The sequence below is a fragment of the Moschus berezovskii genome, chromosome 2 (assembly GCF_049115385.1).
Source record: "Moschus berezovskii isolate FMDL1 chromosome 2, NW_MosBer_1.0, whole genome shotgun sequence".
Taxonomy (NCBI): domain Eukaryota; kingdom Metazoa; phylum Chordata; class Mammalia; order Artiodactyla; family Moschidae; genus Moschus; species Moschus berezovskii.
The window spans coordinates 125,635,813-125,649,690 of record NC_142461.1 but is presented as its reverse complement, the minus strand read 5'-3'; the positions used below and the strand labels follow the sequence as shown (position 1 = coordinate 125,649,690).

Genomic DNA, 13,878 nt, shown 5'->3' with positions numbered 1-13,878 from the left:
ACACTAAGGAGGCAGGGCTGAGTCTTTTGTTTCATTTACTTTTGCACACTCCTCAGTGTCCAGCGTGGTACTTGTACAAGTTCAGTAAATATTACCAAAACTTCTCTAGGCATTCCATTTTGGAATTCTTGTAGAAACAAGTCAATTTTGAAAATCTTCTAGTGCTTGTAAATTTAGTAATGGCAAGTGCATTTCATTTATTAATCATAAAAAAAAAGCAGCTGTAAGATTAAGGTTAGAAGTGGTGACGGTTCTGTATGTGTTCACAAGTATAAAGTGGAACTTAAGATAAAAGAAACACTAGAAACAATATGCGGGAGAATATGAAGAATAAGGTTAGACTTGACAATGAAAAAAAAGCTGGTCACTTTTTGGATAAGTTGCAGTTGTAAATTAAATCTTTATGAGGACATTTGTGGGGGGTAAAGTGATATTAAAAAAACACCAAAAACCCTCCCAATATAATAAAGTGTAATTCAAATAGGTTTTGGGGAAATTTAAGTTTTTTAAATAATCTGTTGACCTTTTGATTAACTGGGATTTTTACCATTCCATATACCCTGCAATATAACTAAATAACTACATGTTATTACAATGTTTTGTTAACATGTAAGGAAAAAGTAATTGGACTCTTTGAGTCTGAACAACTAAGAAATGAAAAGATCCCATTCTCAGATTTTTATACTTGATTTTCTTACAGAAATAACTTGTTATTATGCAATATTTACCTGAAAATGGCAGCCTCCCACAGTAAATAATTGAAATAAGCACAGTATCATTATGAGCTACAGTGAAACAAACAAAATTTTTCCTTCTTGACTAATAAAGTTTGGAAGAGTGAAAAACCACAACTATGAAGAAAAAAAGGCAAATGTAAATAAAGGACACACACCAAAGCCCAGGAGCTAACAATGAATTATTAGAAAGATGCTTCAAAAAATCAATTACCATCACAGGGAAAAACTATTATGAAAGCAGCTCAAAAAATAAATGAACACTTATCTTTAAAACATAGAAATACTTGAGATAGTTTACAATGCCCAGTTAATTACTATATATATATTTATATCCCCCCGCCCCAGTATTTATGAATACTGTATAAGTCAATAGGATTTGTTTACTTACTGTTAGAAAAGTTTTTTTCTCATATGTGAAAAATTACAACCAATTCTTCAATCTTAAGAAAGATAGTTTTCCTACATTTTGAATGTTCTTTCAAATGAAATAATACATGGTCAGACATCAAATCTCAGAGATTTTTTAGAACAGGTGACTGAAAAACAAGTTCTCTTTACAGGCCAACTACAAAATGTTAAGGGATAAAATGCACTTTTATCACTTAGGCCAGCCAGCCTAAATACCTTTCTGGGAGTCGGCAATCTATGGCCCATAGGCTGAATATAGGTTGTGGCCTATTTGTACACAGCCCTGAGTCGAGAATGGTTTTTACATTTTTTAAAGGGTTATAAATAAAACCAAACCAGAGAATATGTAACAAAAAACAATATATGGTCTACAGAGCCTAAAATATTTATGATCTGGCCCTTTATAGAAAAGTCTGCAGACCTTTCATTTATATCAATGTTGTACAGAATTCAGGCAGTGCAATTACAAGTCCAAGATAAGGTTAATTTATTCCCATCATGAATATAAGTAACTTTCTGAAAAGGAATCTTCTGATGTCATCTGTCGATTTCTTTTCAATTTTTTCTTCATTTCCAACATCGTTAAAGTTCGTCCTACAATAATAATGTAAAAGTGATTGAATTCCTTTCTCTTCAACATCTAATGTTAAAAGGTAAAAATAATTAACTGACCTAAGTTTTACTTTTTCAAAAATAATTACTTAATATTCTTATTTTATAGATCACGTGGAAGTTTACCTTGTCTAACAGTGGAAAAAGGATATCTCACAATTCTCACTTGCCCATGGCATGTAATACAATTATTATAACTTACCACACTTTCAAAGTCATCCTCTGGCATGCTCTTTAACTTAATTTCAGTTATTCTACTTTTCATTAATGTTTGATTTCAAATGTCTAACTTAGAGCTAAAAGTCAGAATTCTAAAGATAAAACATTGAGAGAAAACTAACAAAGCCAAAATGTCAGAAAAAATTTTTGTTCACGAAAATGGAAAAAAATATTTTCATTTCTATCTTTTATATTTGGATAAAATAGAATTCTTGAAGTAGGCTGTAAAGCTTCGTACGTGAGGGTCCATAGCTCTAATCTGGCTCTATAAAGCCAGACTCTCCAGCCCTCTAGCAGCTGTGTTAGTCGTTTGTCCTTTCAATTTACAGGGTAAAGAATCCAAGAAACGTATGTGAATGCATTAAATTCCATCCAGAAAGCATTCCAGCCTTTGCAAACTTGCTGGTCTGTCTTACAATGATACTGATTTTAAAAAAGGAAAACATGAAGAGCCCTCTTTAGAAGAGCAAGAAAGAGGCTGTACCGCTTCCTGATAGGTTAGTAATTCAAGGGCGTGGGGCAGGTCAAGATGAACATGGATTCTAATATATCCTGACTATACCAAGAACAAAAGAAAACTTGCTCTCCAAAAGGTGTTTTAAGGCTCAAATCAATGCTTTTACATTTGAACAAAACTTATGACCATAGTTACTATTTTTCTGTTAAATGGTTTTACTTGTCCAAATTTCTAAGCATTTCAGAAGCTACATTCTGATTGTCATAGTTTCCAAAGATAAAGTTTCTAACCACCTTACTGCTTTTTGAAGTTTCGTTTTACTGTTTGATACATATACTGTATGGTAAGAAGACATTTAAATAATGTTTGTCAAAGTTAGTTCTAGATTTAGTCCTTACCTTTTCTCTTTTTTCATGATTTTGGAGCTTTTCCAATTTTTCATATATTAAGGTAGCAATCTCTTTTGCATCTCTGGAATCTATTTGCTCTCCCCAAGTATTTCTCTAAAATTGAAAATACTCTTCTTATAACCTTTTAAGTAGCTAATCAAAACATGACATTTCCACCTAAGAAACTTGATTAAATGTTTAAAACTTAAACTTCTTCAAGGAAATGCTGCTGGCAAAAGCAATCAACCAATAACTTACCAGAAATAAATACTAACAATACTGTTAATGGAAACATGTAAATTAATTAATTGGTTAAAATGCATTGCTAACTCTAAATGCCTCAAAACATCTAAACTGTATAAGAAAAGATGTCTCCAGAGGACTCAAAATATTCTAATCTAAAGTCACTGGTTGGCACAGACAAAACTGACCAATTACAACAATGAAAAACCATGTATTTCCTGGTTCTCTTCTGCCTATGGCAGGAAGGTGGCTGAAAAGCAGGGGGAAGGGTCAGGTCAATACATCCAGGTCTGTTTATTTTGGATCTGGAGCCACCAGTTTCCTTCTTCCTGGTGGAACTTTAAGCTGTATGCTAGGATTCTGTTTCTGTGAATAGCTGCTCACCTGGTTGGTACTTCTCACTTCCATCTTTATTCTGCTGTGGCCTTGTCTGCTGGACTTCTGGATTCTATCCCTGCCTTTCCATTTGGACACATGGTGACATCATGTTTTCAAACAGTTCCCTGTGTGGCCTGGTTAATTCTGTGACCGCTCATTATACTGATATTTCCCTAACATCATTCTACCTGAATAAGACACCTATTTATGTATCTAATTGTCAAGGTGTTCTGAGAACTCGGAAGCCAGAGGAATGAAGATTCAGGCTCTGTTATAAAGTTCCTTTACTCTGAATTCTGCTTACCCCAGACTGTTGTTAAGACAGAGATACCGTCCTCATAAATCAGAATCCTTCACTGAAAAATATGGGTGTGTCTGACAAGTCTAGAATTCTGAAATTCATCATCTGGTTTCTTTAGCTCTATTTCAAAATGTATTATAATCACAAATCACACAAGATCTTAATCTGATATATTTTCTCAAAAGGTATGTATTAAAACATTTGAAATTATTTATCTCAATGTTTTACCAGAAACTGTATGCATAACAAATACTTGTCTATCACAGCTTTATTGTCAAAAATGTCTTAGTCTTTTACTTGGAAGATAGCAAAGGTCATGAATCCTTTCGGTTAGCAGTTATACTGGCTGAATATATCAATGACCATGAAGACCAAGGTCTAATGGGTTAAACTGTCTTTAAAAACAAAGTTAAAAAAACCACAGTATCAGTGGCCCAAAGAAAGAAATTATGAATGAATCACAAAACCCTAACTTAACAGTCTAAACCGTTAACGCATATTCCTCAAGATAAATTTTCAGGTACTAAGGCTATTTCAGAAGTATTATGACAGTATTCTCTTTTTTCCTTTTTCTTTCCTGGAAGAACTTATCATAAAGGTAATATATGTTAATTCTATAAAAATAGGTAACACAAAACTTCACAGAAAACAATTACGTTGAATTCTGCCACCCACACAAACCCACTATTAGTGTTTTGGTGTGTCTATTTACTAGTTCCCTATTCATGAGCACAGACATTTTAAGGCACTGGAGACCATCATATCAACTGTGAGGCAGAAAAAAATTTTAATATCACTCTGTATATATGTGAAAAGCAGCTGTTTCAGTGGCATGCAACACAGTGGGAAACGACAAAAGGAGAGAAACTAGAAAAACAGTGTCACCTGTGAAGAAAAGGGATGCAGAGGAAGGCGTGTACATACCTTTGCCCTTTCGTAAGGATACAGTCTCACAGTCGGATAGGCTCTGATACCAGCTTTCTGGCAGGTTTGAGCATAAGCCTGACAGTCTACTTTTCCAGCTTTCACTTTTCCTTTAATCATCTGAGAAAAGAATAATGACACTAAAAGTTCTAAATATTTATAAATGCAAGGATTTGTTACTTTAAAAAACGCGAAACCAAAACAACACAGTTTTAATCATTTCAATTTAAGCAGGATTGCTTCCAAATTCTTACTAGCTCTGAACTCTTATTTACCTAGCACGGCCCCTCCAAGAGCAAATAAACTCTCCTTTGCCTTATCAAGAAAATTGAGCTTTACCCTGAAGGACCTCACCTCCTTCCTGCCACCCAGAAACGTCTGAGATTTTGTCTTTCTGTTCCTCCTATCTCTAGTCTCATCTGTTGAGGCGGGCAACTTCCTCCCATGGAAGGCTGACTATCTCAACATACTCTGGTCCCTCCCTGTCAGAGCTCTTATGCACTCGTGAGCATATACTGTTGTTGTTTAGCATATATACATATGATCAAAAAAGAACCCCTTCCTTAATGGCACTGATTCCTCTAACTGCCACCCTGCTTCTTTTTTTTTGATTTATTCCTTGACCACTTCCCCATCATCTACTTATTATCAACACATTTTAGCTAGCTTCTGTTCTCACTGCTCCCTCTGTTGAAACTGCTGTAAGTTCACCAATGACTTCTACTTGACCAAACTCAATGAATACTTTTCAGTCTTCTTAATGAGTGTCTGACACGACTGACCGCTCCTTTCTTTCCTCTTTTCTTTCTTGGCACTTATCACTATTCTCTCGGCTACCCTATTCCTCCGGTTACTGGTCTTCATTTCTAGCAAGGGGAACTCCTCCTACACCTGCCCCTCAAAATGTCCAACCACAGTTCCGTATTTCATCAGCAATTTTTTTCATTGTGAACAATCTCCCAGGGAGATTTTATACACCTATATGCTGCTGAACCCCAATGTTCCCTTGATTTCAGTCAACTGTGTACTGGCCTGTCTCACCTAAAGCACCTTAAAGATACCCTTTCTGAAATGACTTCTTTCCCCCTTAACCTACTATCCCTTCTGTCCTACTATTCACTTAATTCAGGCCAGAAAGTAGGGCCACGCTAGACTCCTTTTTCTCCTGCACGTATCACAAATAAACACCAAATCCTAGTCATTCTTATCTCTCATATTTGTCCCATTCCTTGTATGACCACTGCCATAATCCTGGTTCAGGTTATCACCTCTCACTTCAGGACAATTAAAATATCCTGGCTACCTCTAACTTTGTCCCCAAGGTTGGGGTACTAAAGGCAGACTAACTTGTGCTCGGGCACCAGCAAGGCTGCATGCAAAAGCACACACACGCACACATACTCTGTCATAGTGAAGGTCAGAGAAATCTAGCTGGCTTGTACTCTCAGTTACAGAAGGACACTATACTGTTTTTTGGTGCTCTGATCTTTCTCTCGTCTTGACGGCCCAGGTTCAGTCCGTTCACTGTGATCCTTCTACAATGCAGAATGGATCCTGACATATCCAGCAGTTCTCCTTCCATGCTTCTATAGAATACATTCTGAACAGCATGAGAGCAGAGAGGAAAAGTGTACAGTGTGAAGAGTGCGGGCAAGCCGACCAAACCATCTCCTTCTCGCCTGTCTAAGAGCCTCAGTTTTGGCTGCGCCCCTTTTGTCTTTCTCCTCTGGTGACACTGGACTAACAGAGGAAAAGCCCGAACCTGCTCCGCTGTCTGTGCGTCCTGCATCTCTGCAAATTCTGTCTTCTCTGTTTACAGTACTCTTGAGTCAACCCTTCCAAGTGCCACAGTCCTAGCCATATTGCAGTTCTCATCTCAAATACTACCTTTTCCATGGAGCCTTCTGTCTCCTGGTATGACTCTGACCTGCTCCCCACACTCTTGTTTTGCTCTAATTTCACTATAGTAAAGATCCTACTGATTTTTATATATTTGCATTTCACCTTCCCACTAGATTAAAATCTCATTTAAAAAACATGCAACATTCATCTTTCCATTTTTCAGCCCTAATGTTTGGCACAGTGTTTTTCACTTGGTTCTCAGGATTTGCTGAATGACCTTTTAAATAATTTTTTGCTATATTCAAGATACAGCTGCATTACAAAACAGCTAAATTTTTTAGTACTTAAGAGATAAGGGAACAAAACATTTTTGTTAGGATTATTGGAGAAAAGCATAAGAGGAAAAGATACAATAAGTAGGAAAAACACTGCGTTTACTTTCATTTTGTAAGTGTTTATCGAGTTAAGATACCGGGGATATACAGATAGGTAAGACATACTGCTTTCAAGAAGCTCAGTTTATGGAGGAGACAGATATAGTTAACATACAACGTATAAGCACACTGAAGGAGTACTGGGAAGCAGAGAGAATACAGAAACCCCACTGGAGCTGGGTTTTGTAGATTAGGGACAAAAAGCAATCCAGATGACCAAAGTAAGGAAAACATGTTTTAGAGAGGGAGCATGTACATAAAAGCACTTGTTCAGAGAAGCTGGAGTACTCTGTTGTGTCTGGAGGATAAGATCAGGGAGAGGGAAAAAGCTAAAGAGGTCAGAAGGGTCAGATCAGAGAGTTGTAATCAAGAACACATGTCAAGAAATGTGGTTAACAGAAAGCAAGAGAAGGCAATATTTCACAAAGATCATTAGCATGGAACTGAAGAAGGAAGATTGGCAGTATGAGACTAGTTAAGAGGCGCATATAACCAAGTCTAGATGAGGAAGGCCTGCCCAAAAGGCTAGCAGAGGGAGGACAGATTTCAAAGAAGTTTAGGAGACTAAGCTAACAGGATCTAGTGACTGCCTGGAGAGCAGCAGGAAGAAAATAAAGAACAAGGGAAGAAGCGAGGTTTCTGGCTATTCTGGTTAAGTAGATGTTTTCAATCAAGATAGGTAGGTAGTTACAAGCTTTAGTGAAGCAAGAAAATCTACTGCAAAGATTAAAATCACAGAAATGGAACAGAATTTTTAAATTCAGAGGAAACTTTTAAGGAACAAATTATTTACAAAATCTTATCTAATTATTAAAACATGAGTGTGACTACAACTTATTTAAGTAGATAGATAAGACTTACCCTAGCCAAGAGTTCAAACTCTGGAGCAAAGTTCTGGCAAGGTCCACACCAAGGAGCATAGAAATCAACCACCCAGTGGTTTTTCCCTTGCAAAACCTTTTCATTGAAAGTCTGAGGTGTTAGATCTATAGATGCTTGAGGTAAAAATCTGTGACAAGGGATCAAAATCATTTATTATACAAAGTCAAAGCAAACATCTGGAATAGACTACTGCAAATCTTTATACGTTAAAAAAAGACTTCAGAGAATGACAATATAATAAAGCATAACCTTATCTTGGTAGATTATAGTCTTTCCTAAGTGCTAGAACTTTCCTAAGTAAGTGTTACTTTCAAGAGCCAGAACCTTAACAAGAGTAAATTTAGCCATAGACATAAGAGGAAGGTAAAGAGCACTGAATATAATTAATACAATTATATATAATTTAATTACTCACCCTAGACCCCAGATTCTTAGGGAATAAGCATCTCGATACCAACCATTGTAACTACTGAAAGAAGAAAAATATGTAAGTTGTAAACAGTTATTTCTATTATTGGGTATGTTCAGAAAACAATCCCTTGGTAGCAATTTAAAAGTTTAGTTGAATGCCTTCATCTGGCATCTCTTTTCTCAGATATACCTTAGCTGCAAACACTAAGCTTACATAGCTTACGAGGCTTTCCAAACATATTTTTCTCTAGTCTCAACGTTTTTGTGTGTGTGCGTGCTCAAAACAGACCTAAATGTTTAGATGTCTGCTGGACATCTCCCACAGACCTACGGTAATGGCAAAACTCAAAATCTCCAAGGCTTTGGCTCTGAAACCTTTACCCCGGTTACTACATTCTGTCAAATTCCTGTTCACTTTTTAAGACACATGTCAAAAGGCACAGCATAAATGCAGCCTCATGATTTCCTTTCGTGGTTGTGATCCTTTTCTCTGAAATCCATGGTTTATCTTTACTTTTTAATAATAGTTATTATATTCTGTCTTACATTTGAGTTTCCTACTTGAAATGTCATATGGTGTTGTCAAATCAGCATGGGTGACACCAATCTGAGCTCAAACCCCAACCTCAAACCTTAGCTGCTGTGTGACTTGGGAAAGTTATCTAAGGCCTGTGAAACAGTTTACTTATCTATAATAGTAGGAAGGGTAATAATTCTTACTTCTCAAGAGTATGTGTGAAGACGAGTGGAAATAATGTGAGCAAAAACTGTAGTATACTCGAAACCAAAGAGGGGCTTAATAAATGTTCCTCCTCTCATTTTCTTCTTTACTAGATTGTCAGCTTCACAATCAGTGGGCCCATTCAGTTCACTTTTTGCTTTGTAAATTCCTCATTCCCACAATATTTTAAATAAGGTGTGGGCTCTCCCAAAATACTGGGTGGTTTAACTTTTATTTAGTTAGGATAACTTAAAATTTTAACTGTATAAAAATAAATGATTATATAAATGCCTTCAAATTTTAGAGAATACTTACTGATATTCATAAGCTTTATTTGATTTTTGGGGAAAAAATCGTATCTCAGGGTATCTCCGAACATTTTCTTGGGCACAAAAAGAATGATATTGTTGGCAGTCTATGCTGCCCACATTGATCAGTCCAATTAATGTCTATAAAAGAAAAAAAAAAGATGAATAGATCAAAGTAATTAGAATTAAATTACCTCCATAACAATTTTTTATGTTTACAATAGAGAAGAAGTTACCGTGAGATGGTTATTATTTATCAGTGATTTTTACCAAATACAAATGGCTAAGGGCTTAAAAATAATAGAACATTTACAGTAATGAACTGGAAATCTAATTTTGTAGTCAAAAACTTAATAAAATTATTGTAGATTACATAATTGATTTCATTCATCTATTACATGGGGAAAATTATGTATATCTAAAATTTGATGTGTCAGAAACCAAGAACTAATGAATTTCTTTGTAATAGTACTTCAAAATTACTTTTTAAAATGGAAATGTGGATTGCAGATAGCACACTGAGTCATGCCTGAATTTAAAAATTTTATTGAAAAGAGTGGAAAATTATATTATTATGAATTTAAATACAAGAAAGAATTTTAACTCTTACGTTTATTCATTTTTTACCTTATAAATAAATAAAATAGTAATTGCATTTTCCATTCTGGCATTTAAATAATTTGTTTCCTATCTTTCATGATTTATAATGCTCTGTAGGAAATCTAAAAATCTTAACTATTTCATTGATCAAGGACATTTTTTCCTTTATCATCTTATAATACTGTGAAGAAACTATTTCTGAGCCCTAAAAATGAAGAAGTAGAAAAATATTAATAGGAAACAAAGAGGATCTTTGCGTTGATGTTGGCAGAAATTTGGTCAAACCAAGTGACACAGAAAAAAGGGCCGTTACTGTATACTATTCAATACCAGACAGAAGTAGAGTTGAAATCTAACTGTTGTATAAGAAATGATCAAAACTCTCATTAAGCGACAATCCTAGAGGTAGGTTCATTCATCTCAGTTTCAAAGTAATTGTTAAATAAACATTCTTAGTAAATGTTAAGACTTACATTATTTTACAATACTAGGAGAATAAGTTATTTTACTATACCCGGGCCATTCTTTTCCATTCTGGCATTAAGACTTGACATGGATGACACCATGGAGAATAGAAATCAACCATCCAGACTTCATCATGCTTTCTTTGTTTGACCAGTTCGTTGAAAGTGGCAGGTGTCAAAGAGATCACTGAAGGATTCATAAGATCCTAAAGAGAATATATCATTCATTTTAACAGATATAAAAAAGAGCAGTTCACATATTCTTGGGCAAATCGTTGGTATATGTTACTTAGAAAAGTTTCTGCTTTTGAATAATCAAAGGATACATTAGGATATTTAAAGAGAATCTATAGTGGATTCTTTTAAAAAAGAAGAAATGATCCTTAATCTACTTTTTAAGTTTGGATTCTGCTCATCAGTCTTATTAAATCAAGGAATATTTTCTTATTTCTATGTATCACTAAAACCATCTCAGGCAGAGAAAAGTGGCAACTTGAGGTCGTGGGTAGAAGAGGCAAGAGTTTCAAGAGCTGCCCAGATGTCTACATAGGCCATGTAGTTCTTTTGGGAACCAGTAAGTTTGAAAAGGACCCTTTAATTATTAACTGAAAGCCTACTATCCTATTTTTCTGACACCCCCACTTGAGATACTGCACAACCTCAGATCACTTGCTCCAAATGCTGTTGTCTTAATAACGAGCTTCAGTCTATCATGACTGGGTAATACTAATCATGTTAGCTTCCTTGGGGAGACAACACAAAACAAAAAGCTATTATTTTTCAGGAGGAGGAAGAGAAGAGTAGGGCAGAGGCTGGGAGGGCAACTGCGTAGATAATAAGCTAGAATTGCTCATTTTTTTGTTAGGAGTCCCCTGTTAACTGTTTTAGTCAATTAAGATTAATAGTGATTAAAAAAAAAAAAAGGGAATGCTCTAGTAGAGCACTTCTGGGCCAATATCACAGCAGGCTTGGCTTAAGCTGTTGAGGCGTGACGAAGCCTTCCATTGGTGGCTGAGGTAAGACTGTCCTTAGCCACATATTTCTTGGAACTATCCAAGAATGGGATTCACGGCTATCTAATCTATATGGGACCAAAAAGAAATAATCTGTGGTAGATTAGAGAAAACAGGGGTGGGGAGAGGGGTGACAAGGCTTTATGTAAAAGTTTTAATTTCATGTATTCAATAAGTAATTGTGTCCACCAAGTACAAGGCACCATACTAGGTAACAAACAAAACATACACTAGCTGTGAACTCCGAGAGTAAGTCTATTAATAAAAGAGTAGAAAATACAAAAAATAATTCAGATGTTTTTGGCCTAAAAATAACAAATTCAATTATTAAACATATAATAAGTACTCATATTAAGCATATACATACGTGGAAGGATTTATAGCTATATAGGCTATAACTTAAAATACCTCTACAAACTCCAAGATCTGTTCAGCAGAATGATGTCCTTCATATTCATGAATGTTGGACTGGTTAAATACCACTGTTGTTGGATAAGCCTGAATGTTATACTGTGAGGAATGAAAAAAATTAAACGTAAGATTAAACATACAAATTAAACATATGATTCTAAATATTTTACCTATTTGCTTCAAATTTATAACCAGCTTGCCTTAAGTAACAACAAGATTTTAAAAGACTCAATGCTTAACTGATGACTGAAAAATTTCAGCCTAGCCAAATTTAACAAAGGAAATAGATTTACTGCTGTATCCTGAGCAGCTGATTCTTATGTATAGTTACTCCATTCGCCATAAAATCCATAGGCACTGAAACGCTGAGAAGCGAGCACGGGCATTTATGAGTGCAGTCCTCTCCTACTCTCCTGAACCAGGGTGGATGGGGATAAGAGCCGACTGAGCTCTAGTTTGAGCGTTTTTTTTTTTTTTTAAACCACAATAAACACTCCAATTTGTTCAGAAGTAGAAGAAAATCAAGGACATAAAAATATCAAGAATAAGGAAATAAATGAATAATCCACGTGTACACAGCAATTTTAGAGAATTATGAATCATGTGCTAAAAATGAGGCCACTTTTTATTCTTTGCTCAAAACAGCTTTTATGGTATATATAAAACCACTATAATTTCCTTCCTCAGAATTAACATGAGCACTAATTCAGGAAGCACTTCTCAAGCCTTTTTTTTATTTTTAAAAGGTTATAAACAGATCCCTATCTCTAAATCTGCTGTAGCTGAACTATGTGCATCCTCAAAGCTGGCAAGGACTCACTAGCAAATTGAACTTCAAAAATAAGTTTAGAAAAAGCAATGGAAATATTTTTCAAACTTTTGTAAATGAGCACAAATAAGCCATTAGATAAAAAAAACCATTTATCTAACATTTGACAAGTCCTTCCTATCTTCTGAGCACCTTTTTAGCACTGAAACAGTTTCTCATCTGCTCCTCACAACAAGTCTATCTGGAAGCTAAAATTACTGAATCAACTTTGTAGCTGAGGAAACAGAGGTACTGAGAGGCTCAGTGACTTGGTAAAGGTTAACCAGTTAGTGAGTAAGGAGCCCTGGCCTCTATTCCAGGTGAAATTGATACAACAGGTTTAAGTATCTACACTGTGCTTAATTATCTATAGAAAATTAAAAACTGAGATGAAAAGTAGAAAAACTATAGGAATTCAAATTACTGTTGAACACAATTCTTCATTTTTGCTTAGCAACTTTTCAAAGTCCCATACACAACATTTAACACCAAAGGCCTTATGTATTTCATTTTTTAAACTTACTTTAATGAAATTTCAAACATGATATAGAGAGACTCATTTAACAAATACATATCTCCACCACTGCATTTGAGGATGATTAACTTTTCTGCCGTTCTGGCAGATTTTTGGAGGTTTTCCTTTCTGATCCCATTTCCTTCCCTTCCTGATGCTAAGAGTAACCAATATCCTGAAATAAGCATGTATCCAATCCACTGATGTTTTACACCTTTTGCTACATGCATGTGTATTCCTAAACAGTATACTGTAATGTCTGACCACTTATAAACTTTCTATAATTTTATCACACTCTGTATACTGTTCTATAACCTGCTTTTTTCATTATAGTCTTGAGATTCACAAAACATGCTGGTAAAGACAGATCTAGTCTTAAATACTCTATGATTATTCTACTGTGTGACTAGGTAATTTATTCATGTACAGCTAAATTTTTTTAATTTGATGGAGGGAGGGTATATGACCACCGCAATATTTTGTACTTTCTTGAGGACCAGTAAAGTTGAACATTTTTCACATGTATTGGATTTCTGCCTTTATAAAATGTCTAAACCTCCTCATTCTTTTGCTATTTTAAAGAAGTGACCTGTAGTCTTATCCATTCTGGACAGTAAGGCTTTGTCAGTTGTATGTGCTGCAAGTATTTCTGCGGTCTGTTGTTTGTTTTGACTTTCTAATGTCTCTCTCTTTGGCAACAGTTTTAACATTCAGTGAAACTAGAATCATTCGCAACCTTTATCCTCAGTGTATGTGTGTACTGGCAGGCACGAGCATCTTGGTGGAACGAAATTATTCCTCA

The 13,878-nt window shown here is 35.3% G+C and overlaps 1 protein-coding gene across 1 annotated transcript in view; it reads right to left on the bottom strand.

The window, feature by feature from the left end:
* Nucleotides 1–1,615: 1,615 nt before the first annotated feature.
* The window catches only part of DNAJC10 (DnaJ heat shock protein family (Hsp40) member C10), a 48,119-nt gene continuing 35,856 nt past the window's right edge, over nt 1,616–13,878 (bottom strand). The window contains exons 17-24 of the mRNA XM_055397674.2: nt 11,752–11,853; nt 10,381–10,536; nt 9,274–9,407; nt 8,242–8,295; nt 7,806–7,953; nt 4,669–4,788; nt 2,832–2,936; nt 1,616–1,739 (exon numbers count right to left, since the gene is read on the bottom strand). Coding sequence (XP_055253649.2) covers nt 1,728–1,739; nt 2,832–2,936; nt 4,669–4,788; nt 7,806–7,953; nt 8,242–8,295; nt 9,274–9,407; nt 10,381–10,536; nt 11,752–11,853 — 831 coding nt within the window. The 3' untranslated portion in view covers nt 1,616–1,727. The remainder of the gene's footprint in view (nt 1,740–2,831; nt 2,937–4,668; nt 4,789–7,805; nt 7,954–8,241; nt 8,296–9,273; nt 9,408–10,380; nt 10,537–11,751; nt 11,854–13,878) is intronic.